The sequence below is a fragment of the Castor canadensis genome, chromosome 18 (assembly GCF_047511655.1).
Source record: "Castor canadensis chromosome 18, mCasCan1.hap1v2, whole genome shotgun sequence".
NCBI classification, from domain to species: domain Eukaryota; kingdom Metazoa; phylum Chordata; class Mammalia; order Rodentia; family Castoridae; genus Castor; species Castor canadensis.
In genome coordinates this window covers 46603227-46631156 of record NC_133403.1, presented here as the reverse complement: position 1 = coordinate 46631156, position 27930 = coordinate 46603227, and the positions used below count along the sequence as shown (strand labels likewise).

At 44.6% G+C, this 27930-nt stretch overlaps 1 protein-coding gene across 21 annotated transcripts in view; it reads right to left on the bottom strand.

Annotated features, from left to right (window-relative positions):
* The window catches only part of Ep400 (E1A binding protein p400), a 104096-nt gene that overhangs the window by 52018 nt on the left and 24148 nt on the right, over window positions 1-27930 (bottom strand). For 11 of the 21 annotated variants that reach the window (XM_074060723.1, XM_074060722.1, XM_074060727.1 and 8 more), the window contains 13 exons: window positions 22543-22633; window positions 20795-20902; window positions 19935-20320; window positions 17606-17902; window positions 16605-16790; window positions 13712-13852; window positions 13138-13216; window positions 11843-11892; window positions 11347-11404; window positions 7781-7870; window positions 4216-4323; window positions 2449-2639; window positions 2045-2222 (listed from right to left, as the gene is read on the bottom strand). In XM_074060723.1, the coding sequence (XP_073916824.1) occupies window positions 2045-2222; window positions 2449-2639; window positions 4216-4323; window positions 7781-7870; window positions 11347-11404; window positions 11843-11892; window positions 13138-13216; window positions 13712-13852; window positions 16605-16790; window positions 17606-17902; window positions 19935-20320; window positions 20795-20902; window positions 22543-22633 (1963 nt within the window). The remainder of the gene's footprint in view (window positions 1-2044; window positions 2223-2448; window positions 2640-4215; window positions 4324-7780; window positions 7871-11346; window positions 11405-11842; window positions 11893-13137; window positions 13217-13711; window positions 13853-16604; window positions 16791-17605; window positions 17903-19934; window positions 20321-20794; window positions 20903-22542; window positions 22634-27930) is intronic. The other 10 variants (XM_074060725.1, XM_074060734.1, XM_074060736.1 and 7 more) reach the window with 6 other exon arrangements.

Below are 27930 nucleotides of genomic sequence, written 5' to 3'. Positions count from 1 at the left end.
GTTAGTGAGATAAAGTCCCATATTTTAGAAGTCTAGAGTACTTCCAGTGTTAACTAGAGTAGTTGCCCATTACCCAAGGTTTCAGTTGCCAGTCAACCGTGGTCTAAAAACATGAAATGAGAAACTTGAGAAATTAACAATTCATAAGCATTAACTTGCACACCATTCTGAGCACCATGATGAAATCCCCGGGATGCACACTGTGCCTTTATGCAGCATCTGCACACAGGGTACACTACCTGCCTGTTATCAGGGCTGGCAGAGCCACTGTTATGCTGCTGCAGTGCTTATGCTCAAGTGACCCTATTTTACTCAATTAAACACAAGAGCAGCAATGATGGCAATTGAGATACGCTGAATAGAAGCCACTAAGTGCTTCTTTAAGCAAAAAAGTGAAAGTTGTCAACTTAGCAAAAAACACAATATACACTGAGTTTGGTATTATGCAGGTTTTAGGCATCCACTGGAGTCTTAGAGCACACCCCGTGTAGATAAGACGAACACTGTTATTACAAATGTAGTAAAGTATGCTGACACTTTTTTCACTTAAATAACAAACTAGTAAGTAAGGCAAGGTGCTTTTCCATCTTGACATAACTATATGTATGACTTGTGTTAAGGTATGCATTTAAAAGTTTGTGATACTGGGTCAGAAACAAAAAGAAATCAATGGAAGAAAGCACGGAGCCCAGAAGCTGATCTACTTGTATGTATTTAAGAACTGATTATGAGGTTGATATGGGTGAAGAACTATTCAGTAACATGAATGGAAGACTGTGGCACTGCAGAAGGAAGGAGTTCAGAAGAAACTGCTCCCAAAGTGAAGGACTGGTGGCCACCTAGGACCCACCCTATCCCTTGAACTCTCAACTCCCAGCTGACATCACTGTCCTACATCAGCCCTCCTGACTCAGTGTCCATCCCTGCCTTTGACACTCAGTGCAGGAGGACAAGACACCTCCAATTTTCCTGGCACCATTACAGGGGCCTAGGTGAATCTGCTTCTGGAACTGAGGAAAACTTCTGCAAGAAGAAAAAAGTGAGACAGAGTACTGGGTCAGACAGTTGCACTCCTCTGCAGCCAGCTCAAACAGCAACCAGCCCCAGAGGTACAGAGCACAGAACGTTCAAGGGCTGACCCAAAGGCCAAAGCAGCAGGGGAGAGGACGGGGAACTGATCCTACAGATCCGACGGGAGGCCAGTGCGCCTGCAAGTATCAGTAGAAAGAGTCAAAAAGGCACAGACTGCAGGGCAGCTGAGCCCCATGGAGCAGCCAGACTACTGCACATCAGAAATGCTGCTCAGAAGACTGAGTTGCAGCTCAAGCGGTACAGTACCTGGCTAGCAAGTGCAAAGTCCTGAATTCAAACCCCCCAGTACCACCAAAAAAACAACAAAAAAATGCTGCTCAGAGGCAAGCTCAGCAGAAAAGGAGGCAAGAGAAGCATATACGTGGCAGCACAGAGATATGGGAGCTAGAATGGGTACCATCAAGGGCTCCCAACTAATACTGGAGGCCATGCCACCTGCTCTGCTGCCCATAGGCTATGGGTGACATCTCAATCACAAAGTTTAGTTACAGACTTGCTGGTCTTTGTACTGTACACTACATTCTGAATAATACTAAGTCACTCTAACTACAAATGAACTTTTTACCTGTTTGTGCAACTTTTTTTTTTTTGAGACAGGGTTTTACTATGTTTCTCAGGCTAGTCTCAAATTCCTAGACTTCAGTGAAGCTTACAGAGTGCTGGGACTACAAGTGTGTGCAGAGAGTATTTCTAAGCCAAATGCTGGCTCAGATCAAAGGACAGGAGGCGCAAAGAAGAGTGTAAGAAGGCTAAAGTGAGGGGCTGGAGGTATGGCTCAAGTGGTAAAGCGCCTGCTTTGCAAGCATGAAGCCCTGAGATCAAACCCCAGTCCCACCAAAAAAAAAAAAAAAAAAAAAAAAAAAAAAAAAAAGAAGGCTAAGTGAGAGGTCCTCACTTCAGAGATTTTATCACCTATTAAGTCTCTGTACTGTTCAAAAAATAAGACTCTTACCTTCATTACAAGCAAGGTGGGCAAAAAAAGCAATGATCTGCACTGTTTTGCCAAGTCCTGCTTCATCTGCCAATATGCCATTGAGACTTTTCCTATAGAGCTTGGCCAGCCAGTCCAGGCCAATCTTCTGATAATCACGGAGGGCGCCATACAATAGAGACGGAGCATTAAACTTCACCTGCAGCAACAGACCAGCCAAACAATGACTGCTTGTCAAAATAACGGGCAAAACTCTTTTCTCAAAGCTGAAGTCAAAAGTCAAATTATACGCCTACTGGCCATCACAAATGGTCTACGGAAAACAGAAGGAAGTTTCTGGACACTTCTACAGTTGTAACAAAGAGCCTGTTGGGAAGTAGGAGGAGGTTTCCTTACAACTTGCACACAATGACCCCATGCCTCACCGCAGTGGTGACCCGGGCACTGCCCTTAGGCAGGACAGCTTCAGCCACAGCCGTGACTTCTGCGATGTCCTTGGTGTTGGGCTTCCCGATGTTCACTCTCTCTGTGGCTTTAAACTGATCCATGATGAAGAGTGAGTCTATAAGAACTGAGCTCTTCCGGCTCTCCCGGTCATTGGGACAGTCTTCTGCATCTAGAGCAACAGTAGAACAGATGGAAGTGAGTTTTGTAAGACTCAATATTGAAAAAAAAAAAAAGGAAGAGAACAAATAGGAAGTAAGAATACTTCCAATACCTAATGAAGCACTGGCTTTCTCCTTGCAATCACTTTGTACATCTATACTAGCCCTGGACAGTGAGCAGGAGTCTCATGAATGCCCCACTCAAGAGCAGCCTGGGAAGCTCTCAGAGCCACCTGCCTACATCTCAGAGCCTCTTGCCCACATCTAGGTCTGTCAGATGGAGCTGGTGTCATGGACAGTGTGCTGCAGGGATTTCCCCTCCACTATTACCCTCCCAAGTCTGCAAACAAGGGGAGACCCATCTCTGCCACACCCCCAGTCCTTGTGAGCCCAGGATCCTGAAGGACCCAACTCCATGGAGACACTTCAGTACCTGTCCCGGCCGCTTCTTCACGGTCCCACCCCTGCTCACATGCCCTTGTGTCTGATAATCAGAGCAAGCAAAAGGAAAAGTAGACATTTTTGTGTATTCTACGTATCTGTCCAGAATGCCTAATAAAACTCAAGACAACTACTCAAAACATATATGCTAAACACAGCACAGCCTAGAAATTATACGATAAAAATCAACAGCTCCTACACATGCAGAGGAAAACACTTTCACATCCTTCACCCGAGCTCCAATAAATGTAACAATAACAGCACAGAATTTAAATAAAGCTTATCTGATTGAAAAAAATGACAGTGGACACAGTTGCTCACACATATAATCCCAGCTACTGAAGAGGTGGTGCTCAAGAGGATCACAGTTTGAAGCCAGGCCAAGCAAAAGAGTTAGTAAGACCTCCATCTTAACCTTTAAGCTGGGCGGGGGGTGTGCGCCTGTGACCCCAGAGACACAGAGGGTATGGGTAGAGGCTGGCCCCTAATTAGAAAAGCATCAAAAGCAAGGAGGGCTTGGGGCCTGGGTCAAGTGGTGAAGCTCCTGCCTAGCAAGCAGCAAGCACGGCCCTGAGTGCAAACCCCAGCACCACACAGATACACACACACACACACACACACACACACACACAGACCCCACACACATACTCACACCACATACACACACCAGACACCACACGCACTCACTCACACACCACATACACACACATGCACACCACACACACTCACTCACACATGCCCACCACTCACACTCACACACAATCACATATTAAATATCTCGCCAATTCTTTCCTTCATAAAACTAAAACAATTTTTAAAATCTTATTTTAAGCCTTTATTTGTGCCTATTTTGGCTTTCATTTATAAGCCTGAATTCTTTTTTTTTTTTTTTTTTTTTTTTTGGCAGCACTGGGATTTGAACTCAGGGCCTCACGCTTGCTAGGCAGGCACTCTACCACTAGAGTCACTTCACCAAGCCCTTTTTTTGTGATGGGTTTTTTGAGATAGGGTCCTTGAACTATTACATGCCAGGGTTGGCTTTGAACTGCGATCCTCCTGATCTCTGTCTCCTGAGTAGCTGGGATGACAGGCGTGAGCACCGGTACCTGGCCTACACCTAAATTCTTTGCAATGCTGGAAACAAACCTTCTTCTCCACTTGACTCTCCATGGTCAGGCTCTGGCTGTGGCCACTGAAAACTTGGTAGAAAGGCGCCTTCGTACAACTTCATCAAATCAATTAAGGGCAATTCAGCTGGAAAGGATTGCAGGAAGAAACACCATTATTTTATGACAATTGTCAGTTAAGTACAAAGAGAAAGCAGCAAGAGAAACCATAGCAAGAAGAATAAAGGGTGGCCAGTCACTTTAGATGGGTCCTCAGAAACCATTTATACAAGTATCTTATCCAAAATGCCTGAAACCATAGGAATAATAAATTCTGAGTATTTCAAATTTTGGGACATTTCCATAGTTTATCAGCTGGGCATACCTAAACAGAAAATCTGAAATCCAAAAGGCTCCAAAATCTTAAGTTTTGCATTTTTTGTTTGTTTGGTTTTTTTGGCAGTATGGGGGTTTAAATTCAGGGCCTTGCGTTCTACCACTTGCTTTAGTTTATTTTTCAGATAGCCTGAGATTATAGTTGTGAGTCACAATGTCTGGTCCCAAGTCTCAATCTTTTTGAGCATTATTTTCTTGATGCTCAAAAGGTTTTGGATTTTGAAGCATTTCGGACTCTGGATTTTCAGATGGGGGATGTTCAATTTGCAACATCTAAAAGCACATCTATTTTCTCCCAAGATTAACATGGCTGCCCATAACAGATACAAGGTATAAATATTTCCTTTATGAAGTAAGATGAGCCAGGCATGGTAGCACACATCTTTGAAATGAAATGTCAAACTCAATTTTCATTCATTAAAGAAAGAGAAGAAAGTTGGAGGAGTGACTCAAGTGATAAAGCACCCGCTGAGCAAGCACGAGGCCAGTCACATCTGGAAATGACATAAAAAATGACGGCTGGAGGCACGGCTCAAGCATTAGAACGCCTGCCTCACAACCATGAAGCCCTAAATTCAAATCCCACAACCACAAAAAAAAACCAAAAACGTGTGTGTGTGTGTGTGTGTGTGTGTGTGTGTGTGTGTGTGAAAAATGAAGGCCCTGCTGGGGTACTAGGGGTACAACTTAACCCCCCAGTACCAAAAAAAGAAAACGAATGCCACTGTTAGAAATAACTCATGATTATAATACAGAAAAATACAAAATTTTAGTTAAAAATAAAGAAGCAAGAAAAATATTTTTAAAATATGGTAAAAGGTTTTAAGTTCTTTAAGCTGGGCATGGTGGTACACACCTATAATCCTATCACTTGGGAGATGAAGGCAAGAGGGTTGTGAGTTCAAGGTCATCCTGGACTACACAGAGAGATGCTAGTTCAAAAAAAAAAAAAAAAAATACACCCCCTCCAAAAAACAAAAAAAAAAAGAAGATTCTAAGATTTTTTTTTTTTTTTCGTATAAAACACCCTAACTGCTTAAAATAAATCCCACACTGGGCTGGTAGAGTTGCTCAGGCAGTAGAATGCCTGCCTAGCAAGCATGACGCTCCCTGAATTCAAACCCTAGTATCGACAAACAAACAAAAAATTTCACACTAAAATCTCAAACCACTACGAGCAAAGAATTGGAAAAAATTCCATGCAAAAAACAGGACAGGGGATTTATAAAGTTTTTTTTTTTTTTTTGCAGTACTGGAGCTTGAACTCAGGGTTTTCACCTTAAGCCACTCTACCAGCCCTATTTTGTGAAGAGTTTTTCGAGACAGGGTCTCTTGAACTATTTACCTGGGCTGGCTTCAAACCATGATTCTCCTGATCTCTGCCTCCTGAGTAGCTGGGATTATAGGCATGAGCCACTGATGCCCACCCTCATAAAGTATTTTAATTGGATATCTCTAGAAATCAGAAGTGCACAAACTGTCCTCTAGCAAATGATCAGCCATCTTAAACTCATAGTATCAAAAAGAATTCAGAACAGACACTGTCAAACTGGGTGGGTCAAAGAATGAACTAGCTTGATTTTTCTAAAAATCATATGGAGAGCTTAATGCCTATTAATTTCCCACTTTAGTGACTTCCAGAGAACAATGGGCAACTTGGACCCAGATTCACATTCAAAGTGCCACACCATTACTTAAAATGGAAAGGCACTTTAACTGGACATACACTTGTGATAGTTAAGCTTTTCCACATGTCCATCAAAAGACTATAGGGCTGGCGGAACGGCTCAAGCAGCTGAGCACCTGCCTAGCAAGGGTGCAAAGTCCTGAGTTCTAACCCAAATACCTCAAAATAAACCTGTAAAGTCAAAATAACAAATGCTACATCCAAGTACAAGAAGCCACCAGCACAGGGATGTGACACCAAGGGGGCCAGAGGCTCTTCTGCCTCCCTATATAACAGGAAGTGGAATCAAATACTCTTCCCCACCAAGAAAAGGGGTAGTACAGGAATTGTTTTAGAAAACACTAACAGAAAGGCAGGCATGGTGGCACATGCCTGTAATAGCAGCACTTGGGAGATTGAGGCAGAAGAATCACAAGTGCAAGGCCAGCCTGGGCTACACAGTCTCAAAACAAACAAGCAAACAAAACAACCACAGTGTGCAAAGACTGAGGAGCTCGGTAGTGAGCATGCTTGAGGTCCTGGTTCAATCTCTAGCACCAAAAAAAAAAAAACACACGTTCACGCACATTGAAATTAATACCATCTTTCATCAAAAGTTACAATAGAGAGAATGAAAAGACAATACAAACTGGGGAATGGTCAACAGAACACATGACTGACAAAGAAACTGTGTCTGCAACATAGAAAGAACACAGTAGGCCAATAAGGAAAAGAAAACCCAACACCAAAATGGGCCAAAGACGGAGGAGGAAGCACCTGAAAAGATGTTCTCCCTCGATAGCTGTCAAGAGAAAAGGCTGTGAACTACCAGGAGACACTATTCTCACCAGCACCTTGGCAGAAACCTCCAAGGTGGACACCACACGCGGTTCCATGCAAGTCACGGTTCTGCAGGCTGAGCGTGCCTCACCAGCCTGCTGCACACCTGCACGCACACCCAGAGCAAAAGAGCACCCACAGCAGCAAGGCTGGAACTGAGCCCTGCCCACAGTGCTTGTGACATGCTTACAGGTGGAGCACTTGTGACAGTGAAATTCATGTGCTTACAGCAACACCCACCACCTGGATGAACCTCCAGAGCAGACACTGAGCACCAGGAGAGTCACCTGCCACACAATCCCACTCTGACAGTGCTGAAGTAAGCAGAACAGAACACTAAGGAGACACGAGTAGGTAGCAAGAAGACTCAAGAATGTGAGCAGCACAAGGTCCAGGATGGTCATGACCTCCATGACAGAGGAGGCTGTGCAGCAGGGAGGACCCAGAGTACTGTTTTTCTTCAGGCAGCACTGCTAGCTACAGTGGTGCTCAACCAAGTGCTATCATTTATATCTGACATGTATCTTTTAAATGTTCTCGTGTACCTATTTAATGTTTAACAAAAAGCAATCTTCAATGTGGGCTGACAGAATGGCTCAAAAGGCAGAGCACCTGCCTAGCAAGCGTGAAGCCATGAGTTCAAACCCCAGTACCACCAAAACAAAAAACAAAAGCAATTTTCAACACAATAATGAAAGCCTACCTTCTTTGGCCAAGTTAGAAAGTTCTGTGTGGTGGTCTACAAGCCCTTCATGTGCTTCCTCCTCTTCAATGGTCTCCTCTTCATCTTCCACTGAAATGGTTATCAGAGGTCAGGAGCAAACAAGACTCCACTTGAACATCTCAAAGTTCCTAAACACTATCAAGCTTCAAAGCCGTTTTGAATAGCTATTAAAGAAACTGAGCTGAACACTTGCTCGGGTTAAACTTGGAAATGATGGTGTGTTAACTGAGCAGCAAACGGGGAACTTATTTTCCTTTCCACTTCAGACTGGATGACAACGCTGGGTTTTCAATACATGACAGACTTTAGTTAGGCTAACACACAGAGTGCTGTTAAACTTCCCATCTACTGCAGGGCCCACGGCAGAAAAGTCCACAAGCATGCTGCCTGGGACCCCATAAACACCTCACCACCCATCTCAAAGAGAAGGGCTGTAGCCCAGTGTGCGCCCTCTGAAGCTCTCCTACACTCTACAGCAGCCAGCTCAGTCATGCCCACTCTCTACAGAATCAACCCTAAACCCTGCACCTCTTGCACAACAAGGGTCTGGGCTCTAGGCAGAAGAGAACCCACCAGCATCACAGAAGCAAAACTCCCTCTGCCAACAGGCCATCTCCCCACAGGCAGCCTGGCCAGCTAAGCTGTAGCCTGCCTCCCTCAGCAGCAGTCCTCTCAGCTGGCTCCTTCCAGTCAACACTGACATATAATTCTGCCTCTTCCCTTATAACAAAGTACACACGTAAACAATTCAACCCTTTTCCCCCAGATCACAGTTAAACTCTTCAGTCCTTGACTACAAAACCTCCACCAACCACCAAGGTTGCCAAGGCAGAGGCCACAACACAGAAGTCCCTAGACCCCTGGATACATCCAGTTCTGACTATAAACAACAGCCTCGTGGCACCTCACAGAACCAGGCAGCCCTTCCTCTTGGAAATTCATACCACCACTCCTCAGCTGCCACAGAAGACAGCTTAAAAGGGAAAAAAAGGAGAAGAATGGCTAGGCACATGCCTGTAGTTCCAGTACTCTGGAGGTAGAGCCAGGAGGATCACCAGATCAAGGCCACCCTGGGCTATATAATCACAAGGCCGTCTCCAAGAATAAAGTGAATATAAAGTGGTGAATTTGGCTTATCTCAGAATGCCAAGGCATCTTTAGGACTTAAATAAAATTTAGTCAAATAAACATGTTTATACAACATGTGAAAAATGAACAAATGTGTATTTAGTCCAATATACAAATGTGCTCCTCAGAATGAGAGACAGGTAAACCTACACAGCTCTGACAGGGCTACTGCAGGTCTGGGAAAGGCACTCTGAAAAAATGAGCTGATTATTTTACAGACAAGACAGCCAACACCCACTTTGTTTCTGGTTCCTGCCTGGGAGAGCCACCTGTACCACAAGAGCAGGACAGTATTAGCTAAATATTAGCTGAATCTGAATGCCAGCCCTGGGGGCAAAGCACACAGCAAGCACTCACTCCAGTGTAGAATGGATGTTTATCTCTGATCTCCATTTCAGTTGAAATCCTTACTGCTCTAGGTCTGATGTGATTCTTTAAAACCACTGCCCATCTTCCACAGGACATGAGCATAAAAGGTAAAGATGGAGAAAGCCCTGTGACTACTCAGCTTTACAGGTTAAAGATACAAATGGTACTGTTATTTGTAAGATCCAAAGATGAACAGAAAATAAATCTAACAATATCAGGAAGAAAAAAGTGGAAAATCTCCCTCAAAAATTAGTAAGCTGTAATTCTAGCTACTCAGGAAGCAGAGATCAAGAGGATTGAGGTTCAAAGCCAGACCCAGGCAATTAGTTCACAAGACCCTATCTTGAAAAAACCCATCACAAAAGAGCTGGTGGAGTGGTTTAAGTGGTAAGAGCACCTGCCTAGCAAGTGTGAGACCCTGAGTTCAAACGCCAGTAGAGTCCAAAAAAAAAAAAAAAAAAAGTCTAAGGTCTGGAGAATGTGTCTCAAGTGGCAGAGCACTGCTTTGCAAGACACAAAGCCCTGAGTTCAAACTCCAGCCCCACCAAAAAAAAAAAAAAAAAAAAAAAAGGCTAAACTAGGTGTGATTGCACATACATTATAGGCATTGATGTATTAATTCCAGCATTCAGGAGGCAGAGACTCTCAATTTCGAAAGCCAGGGCTACATACTAAGACCCTGTCTCCAAACAAACAAGCAAAAATACATAAACAAATGAATATTTAAACAGACATTACCCCTTGCACATCATGCAGGGTAGTTCCTACCGAACCTCTCTAATCCCCCCAAACTAATCTGTCCCCCATCCACATCAGGGGTGCCCCCGAGTCAGTTAAATATCTGAAGAAATCATTTTAAACCACTGAATGTGGTCAAAACTACAGCCACCAAAAGCATTTGCTCTCCGATCCTTCCTCAGTCACCAAGCCCATTGCAACCTGCACTGAGACACACACACCCGCCTCCCAACAGCAACAGATGGGTCAATGACAAGTAGCAGCCTGCCCTAGGACCTTCCAGGAGGACGGCTGCTTCTTTCTTGAAGGCCCAAGGCATACATTTTCTTCCTCTGACTTGCCCCTTCTGCCAGCTTCAATGACAATAGCAGAGCTGTAGGAGATGGGCTGTGCCACAGAGACCTTCCATCCCAGGATGGCATTAGGACAGAAGACAGACAGAAGACAAGATGTGTGCCAACACTGCAGTATGTATCCCAGGCTCCGAGTGCATCTGAGCCCCTATTAGGAGTATGTTTGTGTCTTCTGCAGCAGAACTCAATCCTAACAGACAGTAACTACACCAATAATCTGGTGAAACTCCATCAACTTCTAAATAACAATCAACACACACAACATTAAGCTTTCAAAGTCTGGACGTTTACACACTTTGTCAGTCAAGCCAATCAAGCCACAGTGCCACTGAGACCACAAGGCCTAACCTGACATACCGCATCCTGTCAGACAATTCCTCAAACAACCTAATCCTGCTTCTTCCCTCAGTCCCTACAGCCAGGGGCCAGTCCTAAAGACTTCTGTCACCATCACATGGGTTTGCAAACAGGTGAGAGGTGATGGCCACAGGCTCTGCCCAATAGCCTGCCCCTGGTAGTCACACCTGTGTTCCACTCTGAGTCAGGTACTGACACCGAAAATCACAGAAGCTGCTCCTGAAGAGCCACAGCCTGGCCACCTTAGGAGTGATGAGCTGTGAGCATGCCCGATTCCACATGGGCAGCTCCACCCCAACACACCAAGGCCATCCCTTGAGGACAGGAATAGACTCAGCTCTGCACCATCTGAGCATCTGGTACCAGTGTACCTGGGTTTCCAGATCTCACAAAAGGAGACACTGCCTTGTTGCTCAAGAAAACATCCAAGAAGACGCCTGGGTAAATACCAAGGTTGACTTGCCGACCAGTTTAAAATAACAAGACTGTGGCTAAAGTCACCACAGCTTTGTGGCGTGGCAGCACAGAGTACACATTCCACATGTGATTTCAAGAGCCCTGAGAAGAAAAAGTCCGCACAAGAGGGGAATGAGGACGGACCTTCGTCATCAGTCAAAGATGTGCTAGCTTTTCTTTTTCTTCCAGATATCCCTGGATCCTGAAATACAGAACAGAAATCACAGACGTGAGATTCAAAGTCACAGAACGGGTGCCAAGGCTGAAGTGTCTATTTAACACATGCCCCAAGATGACAGTGTAGGAGCCTATGGCACAGGCTAAGCCGTCTTCAGCCACAATCCATGCAAACACACCAGAGAGAGGATGAGTAAAGGTCACAATCACTGTGTTCAGCTGTATCCTCCAAACTGCCAAATTCACACCCAAGTGAAACTTCAGCTCGGACATGCCAGTTCACTTTCAAAGCAGACTGATTTAATTACAACAGGGACTAATGGGTTTTTCCATCTGGGAATAATATTTATAACCTATGAATTTCTCCAGATAAAAACAAATAGCTCCACTGTATTAGAACACTGCATCTTATTCACTTTGCTTCCATTCTTGTGATAGAGAGTAGTAACAATCCTGAACCTACCAGGAAATGTTCTGGAAATGCCTCCAATCCCTTAAGTCTTGACTCTTTTCCTAGAGACAAGAAACATAATTAGTTTTCATGAAGCCGTGGAGACAGGATGGTCTTCAACTCAGCAAATGCATCTCTACTCATGCGGCTGCACAGTGGCTGCCCACCTACAAGCGAGGGCAGGGATCCAAGATCTGCATCCTCTTGGTGGTCCCACCTCACAGTTCTACCATTCTTGCAGGGCCACTTCCTCACCAGTAACACGAAGACACATCATGCCCTCGCCACGGCCCTAGGATATCTGAGGACTAGACAGTGAATGCCACCTGTGCAAATGCCTGGGATGCAGACGACTGAAGGCAGCTGCCACAAGAATATCTGAAGAAGAGTGATGCAAAGGTCACACCATCAGATCCCAAAGGAACCCATACCCAGCAGATGCCTCTATGTCTCCCACTTTCCAGAGACGGACCACAGGTACAGCCCAGAACCTCAATTCTGAGAGCATCCCAGAGTTGAACAACTTGGATGTGCTGACTCACACTGGCAAAAGAACTGAGAAAAAAACTAGAGTGGCATCTGCGGGGGAGGGGGGGACACGACAATCTAACCAATGGACAACATAAAGCTATTCAGAGTCATCACAGCGGATCCCCTGTACAATGACCAGATGCTGATAAAAATGAGACAAAGAAAAAAAAAAGAGAGAGAGAAATGGACGGTGAAATGGAAAACTAGACTGGCCACACGATGAAAAATGCAAAAGTCAGGCAGACCAGATGCTTCCAGGAGGTCCTGTGAATCCACAGGAAGCCACAGTATAACGATGTTGTATGAACAGGGAATCTGGACAAAGTATAACCTGAAAATGGTGAAGTTTTTTTTTTTTTTTCCTTCCCTGTGGTACTGGGATTTGAACTCACGGTCTACACCTGGAGCCACTCCACCAGCCATTTTTTGTGATATTTTGGGGGGGTGGGGGGGGTGGCGTGTGTGCGTGTGTGTGTGTGTGTGTGTGTGTGTGTGTGTGTGTGAGAGAGGGAGAGAGAGAGAGTGAGTGAGTGAGTGATGGGTTTTTTTGAGATAGGGTCTTGTGAACTATTTGCCTGGGTGGGCTTTGAACCACAGTTCTCCTGATCTCTGGGATCACAGGTGTGAGCCACCAGCGCCCAGCTGAAAATGTTCAGGTGTTTTTGGAGTTTTCTTTTTAGTGCTGGGGAGTGAACCAGGGCCTCACACACACTAGGCTTGTGCTCCACCACTGAGCTGTGTTCCCAGCCCTCCCTAAGGGTCTTTTAGGACCATACCTCTCCTGGACACTGTCTGTAAATTTAAGGCCTTTTTCCTTTTTTCTTCTAATTCCACTTGTAGTTTTATTTCTACAACCTAAACACAAAGAAATAAATAAGCAGGTTATTAAGGATATAAATCACACAAGTTCCGTATATCTACATTACTTCAGAAAGAAATGTTCAGGATGGTGCTTTTCCACTTATTTTCTAATTATATCCTACCAAATTTTATTAGATGGTAAGATTTAAAAAACAAAACAAAAAGTTTTAAAAACAAGAGCATGTGTGCATGGGAGCAGCTTTCCTGAGAAAGGAGCTGCCTTCAGGGGCCCATACAACTCGAGGAACTGCCTCAAGGGCCCTTACCATAGCTTTCATCTCAGCTGTGGGTGCCATTGGCCCTGTGTTTTCGAGCACAAAGAAACATGGAGGCAAGAGTGGGCTCGTCCTCACCTTCTAATGGACCAACAGCACAGCAAGGAGCAAGTAAGGCGTCACTGCCTAAGGACAACGACTGCTCTAGCTGCCGGGGTTCTTCCCGGAAGCATGCAGCCTCCCAGCTCAGAACTGGTCTAAACCCAGAAGCTACCTGCTCAATATTTGACCAAAAGTATTCTATCTCTCGGGCAGTGGAAGCAGCAATGCGTCTCAGCCTGTTCTGCTCTTCTTTCTTTCCTCTTTCTTCACGAAGCTTCTTTTCTTCATGACGACGTGCTACAGTTCTAACAAGCTAGTAGAGAAAAAGTTCAACAATTTTATGTTGTACTTTATGTCCTGCCATGAGAAAAAGGATACATAAATTTTTAAGGTAATCTCAAAGTGGTGGTCTAGAATTCCAGCACTCAGGGGCTCAGACAGGAGGGACTGCAAGTTCCACGATAGCCTGGGCTACACAGCGAGGCCCTGTCTCCAAATAAATAAATAAATAAATAAATAAAATCACATATCATGCTATCAGATATATCCTCCCACACTCTCAGGTACACCAGGAGAAGTGCTGGTACAAGCAAAAACACCACCAACTTTTTTACAAAGCATTATTTTTCTAAATATACTCTTCTCATATATGGTTGACTATACCGTTCTACAATTTTCTTTCCCCATTTCATACATGGTTAACGTCTTCCCAATCAACAAACAGAAATCAACATCATGTTTAACAGGCCACAGAATGTTTCACTGCATGAAAGCAGTGAACATTACTGAGCTCCTGGGGTGAAAACTGTTGGGCTGGAATGACTCGCATTTTTTAAAACAATTCGCACATTTGTCTGCACAGTGACAAATGCAGCCACATTTTAACAACTCGTCTGTCTGCACAGTGAGCTGCCTTGTTTGCAGATTACATGTAGTTTTAACAAGCACTGTCAAAATCAATCAATGTAAAGAAATTTCAAAGCACACATGTGAAATCCCCACACACACATTACACAGCTCAGCTGATGTGGAGAAGCTCTCAAGCAGCCCTGTGTTATTGTCAGTTGTGTTTAAATAATCATGATGTGCTATTTCCTGGTCCTTAATTTTGTGAAAATTTGTCTCCCAGAAAGAAAACAGGGCCCCAAAAGCACGATAAAAGTTAGTGTGTTTAAGTGATAAAGTGAAAATTTACATTTGCTAGAAGGGGACATGTCTTTAACAGAAGCTGGGCAGTGTTACAGGAAAAATGAATGAAGCATCTGCAGTATAGCACATGAAGCCTGCTCAGACTGCAACATTCATGGTTGTTCCTCAACGGTGGTCACCTGGGAACCACTTACCCATGGACACCGAGAGTCCACTGTATGTATATACACCGGAGAGAGGGGCAGCACTGGGGACTGAACTCAAGCCTCATGCTTGCTTGGCAGGCACTCCATGTTCAAGCCATGCCCCCAACCCTTTTTGCTTTAGTTTTCAGATAGGGTCTCAAGGTTTTTGCTCAAGACCAGCCTTAGACCATGATCTTGCTATCTTCACTTCCTGTATAGCTGGGATTACAGATGTGAATCACTGTGCCTGGTCTATTTATTCTCTTCTGAGAAAGGTCTCATCACGTAGCCCAGGCTGGCCTCAAACTCATCAGCCTCCTGCCTCGCCCCACCAAGTGCTGGGATCCCAGGCGTGTACTACCACACCCAGTGTGAGTCACATTTTTAAACTTCTGCTGTGAGTTGTCACCCTGAGCTCTAGATGCTGACACTCTATGCACCTGCCAGCAGCACACTGCAAAGAGGGGCAGGAGAAACTGAAGGTGAGAACCCACTCAGAGCACTGAGCACATAGGAATTGTGGCTGCCACCCTCATTCTGGACAAAAATGCACTCAGTCGCCACAGGGACACCTGCACAGGGCCCTAGGTCCCACCAATCCTCTGGTGGGCCTCTCCTTCATCAATGCCATCATTATCAGAGGTGGGATACCCATGCAATCTCCCTGCCTGTACCAGTAAGGCGGGAAAGGTGAAGAAGGGCTGGGTGCAGTTCAGGTCTCACCCTACAGCCTATGGAATCTGTGCTGCTCTTCAGTCCACATGACCCCCACCAACCAGGCCCCACCTGACATCTACCACACACCCATCCCTCATCCTGTCTAGCACATGCCCACATATCCAGGACTACTTTCCTCTGTAAGAAAAGATTACTAAGGAACGTGGGCTTTTTCTGTAATGCCTGTGGGCCTGACCTGAGGCTCCTTATTGTCCAAACCTCACTGCCCCTGCGGGCTCAGCTTTTCCCTTTCTAACACTGATGAGGAAAGTAAGAGGGAATTCAGAGGAGGGAAATACACATGGCAGAGGACAAAGCATTAACTCTAACTCTGGCAGTATAGAAAAGGTAAAGAGAGCATCTAGGCCCCAGATATGAAGACAATGGCCCATGATACAGACAATGCAGCAGGCCGCAGCTGTTCACACAATGAAAAGACGGCTCTGTCCCACTCTAAGGCCTGAAATTTGCAGAAATCTATCGACTGTTTTCTAGAATCAGCAGTCACACTTCCAGAGAGCCTCTGAAGGACTGTCTGCTATGGGAAAAGAAAGAAGGAAACAAATTCTCAGCCAGAACCAGAGAAGGGTAGGCCAGATGGCTAGGAAGTGATATGCCAGGGCAGGCATGAAGGGGCGTCAGATGCTCATTGACAGACATCTGCACTCCTAACTCTAGCTTCTACAGCAACCTGATCAGCCCTGGACAAGATCCTGGGTCTGGAGTATTGCAGGCATCAAACCCACGGTCATGCAAGCTGGTAAGAAAAGGAACCCAATTTCTGAGGCAGTACTACTGCATGGTAGGCCATGCCTATTCCCAACGGTCTATTCTAGAGCCCTGAATTCACACAGTGTCATGGTTCCCTTGTCTACAAGAGAAAGATGCTTTTCCAGACATGATGAGTCAACGCCCTTAGACTAAGTCCAGGAGGCAGGCCTGTCCACCAGTAACAGCACTGTAAATCCCCACACCAAAGAGCACAGCACCATAGCTGCCTGTGTTTCAACCTACCTTCTTAGCAGCAGCCAACTTCCACCTGCGCTCCTGGGCGAAGTCTGTGGCCATCCACTGCATCTCCTCCAGCAGGTAATCCCAGTGAGACTTGGAGCGTGGGGCCTCCTGCAGCTTTGGCAGCCGCCGTAGGGACCACAGACCTTCTTTCCTTAAATCTGCTATTCTCTGATGGATCTGGTTTTCCTGTAAGGGGGATAGTATGGGGCGCAGGCAAGGGGTCAGCACATAATTACTAAGTGTGTTCTATTAATTCAGACCTCAAAATTTGAAAGCCTACCACGTAACAGGCTTGGTTAGGTACTAAAAAGAACGGAAAGACTTGCAAAAAAAAAAAACCTCACAAGATCCAATGTTTATACCAAAGTATTTAAAAGGTAAACAATACGATCCTTGGAATTTTCTTCAGAATAACTGAGAAGACAAAAGAATCAACAAAGACTGGCCACGTATGGATCGTGTGTGAAAACCAGACAATGGGAAGCACTGAGCTATGACATGTGTGTTTCTTTCAAATTCCCAAAGAAGTTCAACAAGATCAATGTTTAGTCATCCCACAGTGCCTGTATTTTGAGGATGGGCTGCAGGGCCTGGCCAGCTGACAAGTCCCATGCTCGATTCTTCCTGCCTAGCACTGAGCATCAGCCCTACACAAACACCCCCAATCTGTGGCTACTGAAAACCAGCCCAGGATGGGCTACACCATGTGGTTTAGTCTTGGTTTCTAATGATCACAAACCATATTCCTTCATCTATACAACCAGGTGTTAAGTTTTAAACCTGTACATCCTTTAAAAAAAAAAAAAGAAAAAAAAATCAACTGTGTATCACAAAGCAGAATACATGCTGGGCTCAGTGGTGTGCACCTGCAGTCCCAGCACTCTCTAGGATAAGATGGGATCACTGAACCCAGGAGTCAGAGAACGGCCTGGGCAACAGGGTGAAGCCTGTGTCAACAGAGCAAAAGCAAACCCAAAGGACGGGATACATTTTGTGCTTACCAGAGCCATCTGTCCTGCCAGTTTGTCCTGAGGACTGTCCTGGGATGAGGTAATATTCTGAGCAGGGCTCTGTGGCTTAGGGGGGGCCGGAACTGCAGCCCCTGGAGACCGGGAAGTGATGGGAGAGAGTGCCTTGCTGGTGGCTGAGGACGGTCTGTTCACTGGTGAGGACCATGCAGGCGAGGGCCCTGCGCCTGAGCCACTCACAGGTACAAGGGACGAGGAAGAAGAGGAAGTGGGCAGAGACCGCTGGCAGGACTGGACAGAGTCCAAGGGGGGCCTGTTCGATGCCACCGTCTAGCAGGCAGAAGACAAGTGAAGCAGGGTCAAGACAAAGCTTCCAGATGTCCACAGAGCCCAAATACCAGAGCGCTCAGGTGACAGAGGCCAGCATGTTCAATGCTTTCCTCTCCATGGCAACACATTAGCACGAAATCCCACCACAACCACGACTAAGAACCAGACTAGATGATGTCTACAAATATTAAACTATCTTACTTCCACAGAACCTAATGAAAGCACTCACATTATCTTAGAGTTCACGAAAGCTTTTCCCTTTTTTGCTTCTTCCAGTTCTTTCTCTATTTTAAAAGTTAATTTTTTAAGAAGTCTAACTGCATGAGCTTTTTTGTAATAGAAAAATACCACGTGTTCACTTTGCATCTTTTCTCTGAAGAGTAAATACCAAATGCAGCTCTTCAGACAGGCAGGCTACCTTATGGGTAGAAAACCCTCCTGTACTATCCAGAGGCTGACAAAACTAAAGGGGCCTCCGACCACCCTGAAAACACTGAGTTAAATTCCCCAAGGAACTCTGCTGGGAGAAGGCTAGCTACAGAGAGGGGAGGGCCAGGGATGGACTGACAATCTGGCCTGGCAGTCAGAACCACGAAGGTACAGAAGACATGGAAGACCCTCTTAAGAATAAGCATTGACCCTCACATGTGTTTCCAATAATCTCCCTACCTCAGAGACCCAGAAACCACGGGTAGCACATCTGTTAGGAAATAGTTCACAGGATGCAACCATGTCTGTTCACTTATGTGTGGTCTGTGGCTGCGCCTTCAGCAGCAAAACTGGCCCTTTACGGAGAAAGCTGGCTAACCCACAAGTAATGCATTACTACAGGTTTTGTACAGAGCTTCTTGAAAATCATTTTCCACAACTGATCCCCCTAACGACAAAGGCAGGTAAATTAATCTAAGAAAAACCACAGCACAGCTCTAAGCCAGCACGTGATTCCAAGAGAAAAAGAGCCACCTGTATAAAGTTTGAATAAAGTAAGGCAGCAGAGTTCAGGTGCCCTGGGAGAAGTGCCCTTTCCCAAAGTGGAGTGCAAGATCCTTCCATGTGGGCCCACACTCAAAGTTCCACCAATTCCTGGCAGAGTGACATGACAAGGTGGTGAGCCTTTCTGGCCTCAGAGTTTTTATCAGCAAAATGGGAAAACAGAGGCTACTCCAAGGGGTTGCTAGACAGAGAAAGTACACTAATGCCAATGAAGTCCTTACCACAGTGCCAGACAACTCACTTCACAGGTGACAGGTAAGTGATAGCTATTATTGATTGTTGCCAGCACTCTATTTATATACTTAAGACTTGGCTATAAATCACGATGAACTTGAACTCAAAGCCTAATGGGACAGGAGAGGAAAAGCAGACTTCTCAAGCAGGCTCTACCACGCACTGATAATTCTCTGAAATTCCTTCCTACCACCGCTAGGCTCTCAGTGCTCAAGCTTCAGTATGTCACAGGTCTTCAGAAACTGAAGCCAGTCACTACAAACATTCCCAAAACACATGTAGGTGAAATGATTGGTAGAGAAGGGGTATTTTATATACTCAGATGTAAACCAGGCCGGATGAGTAATGCCTTCAAGTGTTCAGAGTCTGCAGCATCTGAACAGTGGAAAAGGTAACACCTGTGGAGGAAGCCTGGTGATTGGGCAGGAATGTGGCTTTGCCTTCGACAGAGCTATGGTCAAGCTCTGGACTGTCATTTCCTCATTGTGTTACTTAAGCCAGTCACATGGCCTCTAAGATGGGTTAAGTAGTCACCACCTGAGAGTTACTGGCAGATCAATGGGGTGGCCACCCTTGGCACAGTGTGCTTCAACACGTGGAGCTTTCCCATACTAACAGCAACAGTAATAATGGTTTTCTATTATTTTAATGACTTATTACAGAGCCAAATGCAAATATGCTGCAACTGCTGACTGAACCAACTGTCATATGAGGGGATAAGCTTCTCTGAGGAAGGCATGTTGCCTCTGCAGACTGCTTCCCTCTTCTTCCACACCTAACAAGACAGAAAATGTCCACAGAGTACCTGTGTCTGGGACGGAAGCTGAGAAGCCTGTATCTGTGCTTTCCCAGGCATTGGAACATGGAGGGCCGGCTGTGCAGGCTGTGGAGGAGGAACAGGGATCTGGCTGGGTTGGGGGGCAGGGACAGAGACATTCAGCTGCTGAGTCTTCACTGGGATTTGGAGCTGAGTTTGAGTCTCCACCACCTGCGGCTGCTGTGAAAACTGCAGGGCAGAAGGGAGGGCTGCAGCAGGGACACTGGCCGGAGGCAGCCTTGCAGGCAACTGCGGTGGTGGGGTGTGTAAGCTGGCGGCATTCTGCACAGGAGGTCCTGTGGAAGGGTCATACTGCTGCTGGCTCTGCTTCTGTCCAGTGAGCTGTGCAGCCTGAGGAGTGGGGGGCATCCCTCCTGAAAGATAAGAAAGACCCCCAGAACGCTTACTTCAGAGCAGCTTCCAGCAAGTGAGTCACAAGGACACTCACTTGACATCCAGAGGATCACCACATTCAAATAGAAGCTAGCTTCCCATCAGATCTAACGCCAAGATGAGCACACAAAGAAGGAAGTAGAGGTGTCTGACCTTTGCAAGTTAGCACCAAGCAAAACAAGCATCAAATAACCACAGGGCACCCCATGACAGCAGCAATTAAGGAAAACACAAGAGTAAAACTGCGGGAAAGCACAATGGCAAGGAGGTGCATGGCTCCCACCACAGTGGCAAGAACATGTCTCCAAGGGCTTTCTCATCCTGTATTGACTGGGGCTCAGAGAAACATCCCCAAATGAGCTCACTCAACTGCGCAGCCTTGGGCTGGGCTGGCCGCAAGGTTTCCGTGCATGCCCTCTACGAGCTGAGAGCGCTGGCTCTGTGCTGGGGCTTACCTTGGACTGTCGGCATTAACTGCTGCAGAGGGACTCCTGCATTCGCCCCTGGGTGCTGGAAAACTACCCCTGGATGACCCACTTCAAGTCGAGGCCTCTTAGACTGCTCTAGAATAATTTTCAAGAAAGGTGCCATTTCACGTAAAAATAAAACCACAGAAGTAGTAGAAAAAAACGTGTAAGTGTTTCATAATCTTTGAACAGGGAAGCCTTTATATGCCATAGGGATAAGCTTGATAAACATAGTCTTTTATTAAAATTTTGCCAACGTAAGAAAGAGCATCCTAAAAAGGCAAAAAACAAGCAAGAACTGAGAGACATTGCAACACATGACAGATAGAGGCTGATTTATTCAACATTCTGAAAATGCTTACAAATAATACGAAAAATCTCAACAACCAAAGGAAGAAAATGGGCAGAATATGAACATCTAGCCACACAAAGATTCACAAATGGTTCACAAATAGTGAAAGATACTGTGCACCCTGATTTAAAATCAAAACTACCCAAATCAAAACAAAAGATATAATTTTTACCCTTACATTACCAGATTAAAAGATTTATTGAACTAAATAAAATGTCAAAATGTGAGAGAGCGAAGACTGGGCACAGTGTGGCACACACTTGTAAGCTCAGATACTCAGGAGGTAGAGGTAAAACGATTACAGTCCAAGACCACCCCAGGCAAAAGTTAGTGAGACTCTATCTCAAAAACAAGTCAGGTGTGCTTGGAACCTAGCTGTAGTCCCAGCTTAGGCAGAAGGCGGAGACACGAGAATGGAGGTTCAAGGCAGGACTAGGTAAAGTTAGCTCCAGACCCTACATGAAAAGCAAACTGAAAGCAAAAGGACTGGGGATGTGGCTCAGGTGGCAGAGTGCTAAAAAAAAAGCACAAGGACCTAAGTTCCATCCCCAGAATCAACAAAACAAAACAAAAAAGCAAGAGAAGCAAAACTCCTGATGGAAGCAGAACTGCCCTGCCCTTCTGGGGGCAGTTAAGTACCACCACCACTCACTGCACAGGCGCTTTGACCTGCCAGTTCATTTTGGGGACTTCCTTTGGATACGCTGACAGGCATGTGGCAGAAACATCTGAGAGTAGATGTCCAATCCTCTGCTACTGTAGCAGAGAAATGGGGAGAGAAAAGCAAACACTTGTAAAATCTGACTTCTACAAAAGGAATCAGCCATGTGATGGGATGCTAGGAAGCCCCCAGAAGAATCAGGTGCACAGCTCAGAAAGGCGGCCACTAAGTCAATCTTTTGAAAAGCTCTAACACCATGTGTATGACCCATGTCACCCTTTCCAGAATGACACGTGTGTAAACAACACTTGTGCAAGCACAGGAGAATGTCTAAGAATCTACAAAACATGGATAGGGGTCCCACTGTGACTTGGGAAGAGACAGGCAACAAGCCAGAGGCAGCCTTAAGCCACCCTCAACTGCCCAAGTCTCTCACATAAAAATTTGTCGTCATATTTATAATTTGAAGAAAATCCATTTTAAAAAATAACTTAATAAAAAAAACAACCTTCAAAAAGTATATGGATGATGGCTACATTTAATCATAGCAAATGATGGTCCATGGAAAATCAAAGCAGAGAGTAAGTCATCAACTGAAAACTTCATGCATATAAACACACATAAATAAAGCTGACTTTAACACTGGAAAGTAAGCTCTTAGAACCACGTGCAGCTACACTGCCACTGCAGTGCTGGCCGCACCAGCCTGTGCCCGAGACATACCTGTGGGCGGCATCGCCTGCTGCCTCTTGAATGGGTCGGCCTCCATCGCACTGCTGGCCCCGGCCACCAAGCTCCCTGCCAAGGCTTGCTGCTGAAAAACAAAGAGACACAGTAAAATTCTGATTACCCACAGGCACTGCAAGAATGAATATGAACTAAAACTATCATAATTGCTCCAAACATTGACCTCATTCCGTTTTATAAGAGAAATGCCATCCACCCAGGATCTTTAAATATACACTTGCAATGTATATTTATGTATAATATATACTTTAAGGCTCTAACTTACCTCTGAGGGAAAAAGGGACTTGTAAAGATACATTATTCTTGTTTTAAATGGAATTTCAAATCAAGGCAAACCTACAGTCCTTTGGAAACTAACTAGCTTTGGACACGAAATGACAAGAAAAGAGCTAAACTGGGAAACCTCGGTTTCAGCTCTGAGCCTATAGCTGGCTCCCCTCCCCTAAGCAATCACACTATCTGACCCAACTTCACAACAGGAAAGCTCAGTAATAAAAGGAAAGGCTAGTTGTCTTACTACTGGGACTGCAATTAATAACAATCCAACTTGGATCTTCAAAATGGTATATTTAGTTAGTACTCTACATGGTAAGTAGGTATGTGGAATGTGTGCGTTAGTTAAGTGTCTAATCACAAAGTGGAAGAAGCCAATCTCAATAGGCTACAAGTCCCAACTACCTGGATGTGATGTTTTGGGAAAGGCAAAACCATGGAAATAGAAATGGTCATGGGGGGTGGACAAAGGGGGAGGGCGAGAAAAAAAGGAATGATTTAAAAACACAACATGCTAACAAGTGGTTACCTCTCACGCATGTACACTTTTCTAAATTCTCCAAATGCTCAGAAATAACATATATCACTTTATCACTTATGTAATCAAAAGAAAGTTTTTGGAGCTGGTGGAGTAGCTCAAGTGGTAGCAAGCAAAAGGTCCTAAGTTCAAACTCCAGTACCACCCCCCACAAAAAAAAAAAAACAGAAAAGAAATTCAGAAACAAAAGAAAGGTGTTTGTTTGTTTGTTTTGCAATACTAGGGACTGAACTAAGAGCCTGTACCACTTGAGCTATGCCCCCAGTCCAAGAAAACAAATTAATAAAAGGCTTTTGTATCCAGAAATGGCCAAGTACTTTCTATCGGACCAAACACATTCCAAGTAACTATAAATGCCAAGTAAAATATGAAAATTATGAAAAGCTAGCAGGCAGTACAGGAGGGAGAAAGCCTGGAGTCCAGCAAGGTTCCCAGAGGAGTGGGAGTGTAGCATGAGGCAATCTCCAGGCTGCACTCTGCAGAAGTGCACAAATCAGGACACAGTCTCCCTGGATGAAAGAGGACAGGGAAGTGCTGAAGAGGGGAGGCTCTAACTCCTCTCCTTGATCTGTCTAGAACTGACTTTAGGAATCTGGCTGGCTTGTCACCATGAGCAGACAGACAACAAGTAGAGGCCAAAATATAAAATCAAGATATCAGGTTCCACCTAACACAGAGGAGACCAAATATGCAGTTTCAATTCAATAGCTAGCTAGGAGAGGTAGGCATGGTTACTAAGTGCTGTAATCCCAGCACTTAGGAAACTGAGGTAGGAGAATCACAAGTTCAAGGCTATCTGGGTTACACAGAGATCTTGTCTCAAAAAAAGAAAAGTTAGCTAGGAATATTAAAACAATCAATCCTCTTCAGAGGAATATAACAGAGGCCAGGGTTGTACAAATCATCCCAAATTGTCCAGATTCAATTCAAAACCGCAAGTAAGCAAGGAAACATGGCACATTCAGAAAGCAATGGACTTCAATATCAAGATGGCCCACATACTGGAATTAACAGACAAGGATTTAATAAGTATGCCCAAGACATAAAGAAAAATATAGTGTAATCAAGGCCAAAGGAAATCTTGATGGAAAAATAGGAACTATTTTAAAAGAGGACCAAGCAGAGATTCCAGAAGTAGAAAACACACACCTGAAGGAGAGACTCACTGCATGTGCTCAGTGGCAGCACAGGGATGCAGAGGAGCCTGTGACATGAGACTGGTTCCAACAAACCAGGATGTGTGCTGCCACCAAAGGACCAACAGACACAGTCTCATGGTTTTCAAAAGCTGCCAATTTTGAAAAGGCAGAGCAATCAGATTGAGAACCAAAAGCCTTTCAGTAAAGGGTGCTGGAAGACTAGACACCCATATGGCAAAACTGACAAGCTGGGCTCCATTACATCAGAAAGCTCTGCTCGCTCAGGGACCCTGACAGGTTGGCAAGCTTCTCCACTACCTTCTGACTGCGGCTGCACTGAGCCTGCTGCTCAGAGGGCTGGAACACACAGGCTGCCCCTGTGAACTGCTCTGCAAACAACGCAAGGACTCCCCGGACCACAGACATACCTTGTTTTCCAGAATGATCTTTAATTTTATCTTATTCTGTAGGCTGAATGTATTATTGGTAAAATAACTATTGCCTTTAAAATGTAAACTTCACTTTTAAAAACCACCATCAGAAGGCTGAAAAAGAATCTCCACGGAGGTACACTCTGGCAGGAATGTCATCCTGGGTGTTTTTTGTTTTGTTTTGTTTTTGCTATTGTTATTTGGGGTTTTCTTTAGTTTGAGACAGGATCTGTATTCAAGGCTAGTCTTGAATTCTAGATCCTTCTGCCCTCTGTCTCGAGTGCTGGGATTACAGAGTAAACCACCACATTCCATCTGGTGCTCTTTTAAGAGAAATAATGCCAAAATAGAGTTTACTCATAGACGTAATATCATTATTTACAGGAAGCCTAGAAGCTACACCATGAAAAAGAACAGATGGGGCTGGGGACATGGCTCAAGTGGTAAAGCACTTGCTTAGCATGCACAAGGTCCTGAGTTCAAACCCCAGGGCTGCTTAAAAAAAAAAAAAGTTGATTAAGTGAGAGATGTGCAGCCACAGAAGACACAACCTGGAACTGTCAGCCACATAAGAGAGGAATGGACTTGCCTCCTTCTGCAGGCAGCATTCAGACCAGTAGGAGCTGACAACTTCTACTGAGGCAGGCTAGAAGAAGGAAAAGTTTGGGGTTCATGGGTTTCCTGGGGATGGCCAGACCACCTGCACCTGACTGGAATCTGCCCACCCCCCTCCCCACTCACTCATTATTGGGTGGGAACCTCCTGGGCCTGCCCTCCCATGGGGTAGGGTAGGTTTCAAAGACACCTGAAAAAGAAAAGCATGCCGTCTCTGCTGGCAGACCCCACCTGCACCCACTGTGCCCTCTTTTCCTGTTTTCCTTCCCCTACCTGGCAGGACAGGTGACTCCACTTCTCTCAATAAAGCTATCCTCCTCACCCCACCCACGTGCTCTGCTTGGCTTTCTCCATTTGGAATGCAAAAACCAGAATCTTCTGATCAGACTGCACCAAGCACCATTAACACTACTGCCCAACTTAAAGAAACAAATAATTAAATTAATTAACAGTACCCTGGCTGGACTGTGCCCTTTATAAGACTGGTGCTCTGTCAGAAGGGATCAAGGAAGGAGAGAGTGACCTTTCTGAAGACTTTAAAAGAACATATGTAAGTACGTAAGTGGAGGGAAATTCAGTGACTTACTGTCTTGCATACATTAAGCTTCTAAAAGAAGTCTTTCTACATCAAACCCTGGATAAGAATAACTGAGGAAAGTGCAAGCAAAAAACTCTTATGCCTCCTTTTATTAAAGCATGTACATTGAAACAAGTTGAGATGCTACTCTATGATGTTTTTTATGTGCATAAAAATGTGAACAGTATGAAAGATAATATAAAAACACAACAGTTGAGCTATGGTCCCATAACCACAGGGAAACACTCAATTCGAGATGGACTGCAAACCATGAACAACTGTGTAACACCAGCAGTGCTGTTCTGCATGTGGTACCTGCACAGCAAACCCATCTCAGAAGCTTCTGGAAACAGACAGAAAGTAGCACACTGGCAAAACTGAAAACTCATATCAGTCTGATAAGCACAGACACCAGTTGCAAATAACAAAACTCATCCTGAAACTGTTTAAACTTTTTTTTAACCATGCTTCGTATGGTTGCTAAGGCTGCATAGGTCAGTAAGGCCAGGACTACTCACATATGTCTAGCTGCACTTTAGGCTAAACACAAAGTGTGTACACAGCAAGCCCCACAAGGTGTTAATGCTCTCCTGATTCACATGCTACCCTAAGAACACTTCCAGGATGGAACAGCAGAACCTAAAATCAGAAAAGTGGTTAAAAGTGATAGAGTATAAGCAGCCATACCACTGCGAGACAGCAAACATAAAGGAAGGAGTATCTGTTAAATTAGATGAAAATACAAAGTGTAAATACATCTGTTCAACTGGTATCTGTGCAGCAGAATAAAAAAAAACATTGTCAGGATGATGGAATTACAGATAACAACTCATGTTCTCTAACAGGAAAATGACAAAAAAATACCCTCCACTTAAAATAGTTCCTTTTTACAAACAAATGTGTGTATTATTTTATATGTAACACTTCTATACTCAAGTGCTACCCAAAACCATTTTAGAAACAGAAAAACGAATACAATTCTAAATTTACTGAGAGTTCATTAATAAGTGTGAAAATTCTACAGTTTTTATAAATAACTTATACTGAGACTCTTCAACACAGCAGAAAGAAGAAACATTTGTCATTTCAAGTCTTTTCTATTTCCTTAGACATCCACTGTTATTTACCTCAAAAATCTGTATCTCAAAATGGAGGTGCCTTGGGTTTTTCTTTCAGTCTTTCAAATAATTTTATTATGAAATCTACCACACATACAAATGACATGTATGTGACATTAAAGCATATTAAAATTAATCACACAATTTAAGTAATAGGCTATCATTCACTGAACAACCCATTCAATTTTTCTGGTATTTGAAATCTGCCATGATTCAGTGTTGAGCAGGAAAATGGAAAAATCATATGACATGCAACTTAAAAGGCCAATAATAAAGCAATCATGTGCGTTTGTCACGTGGCTTAAGAAACAAAATATACCACCAGGCACTTGTGGCTCTTGCTTATAATCCTAGATACTTAGGAAGCTGAGATCGGGTCAGCCTAGGCAAATAGTTTGCGAGATCCCACCTCCAAAATAACCAGAGCGAATGGACTGGATGTGTGCTTGAGTGGTAGAGCACCTGCTTTGCAAACCCCAGTCCCACAAAAAAAAAAGAAACAAAGAAAATATACTCATACCTTAAAAATTCCATTTGCCCCCTTCTCCACAAGGTACTCACTATCAGAATCACTGTTAATGGAAATGTAAGTTAGTGCAGAGGCCCTCGAGGAGTTAAAATAGGGCCACTTTATGACCCAGCAACCCGATTCAGCATATAGACACTTGGAAGA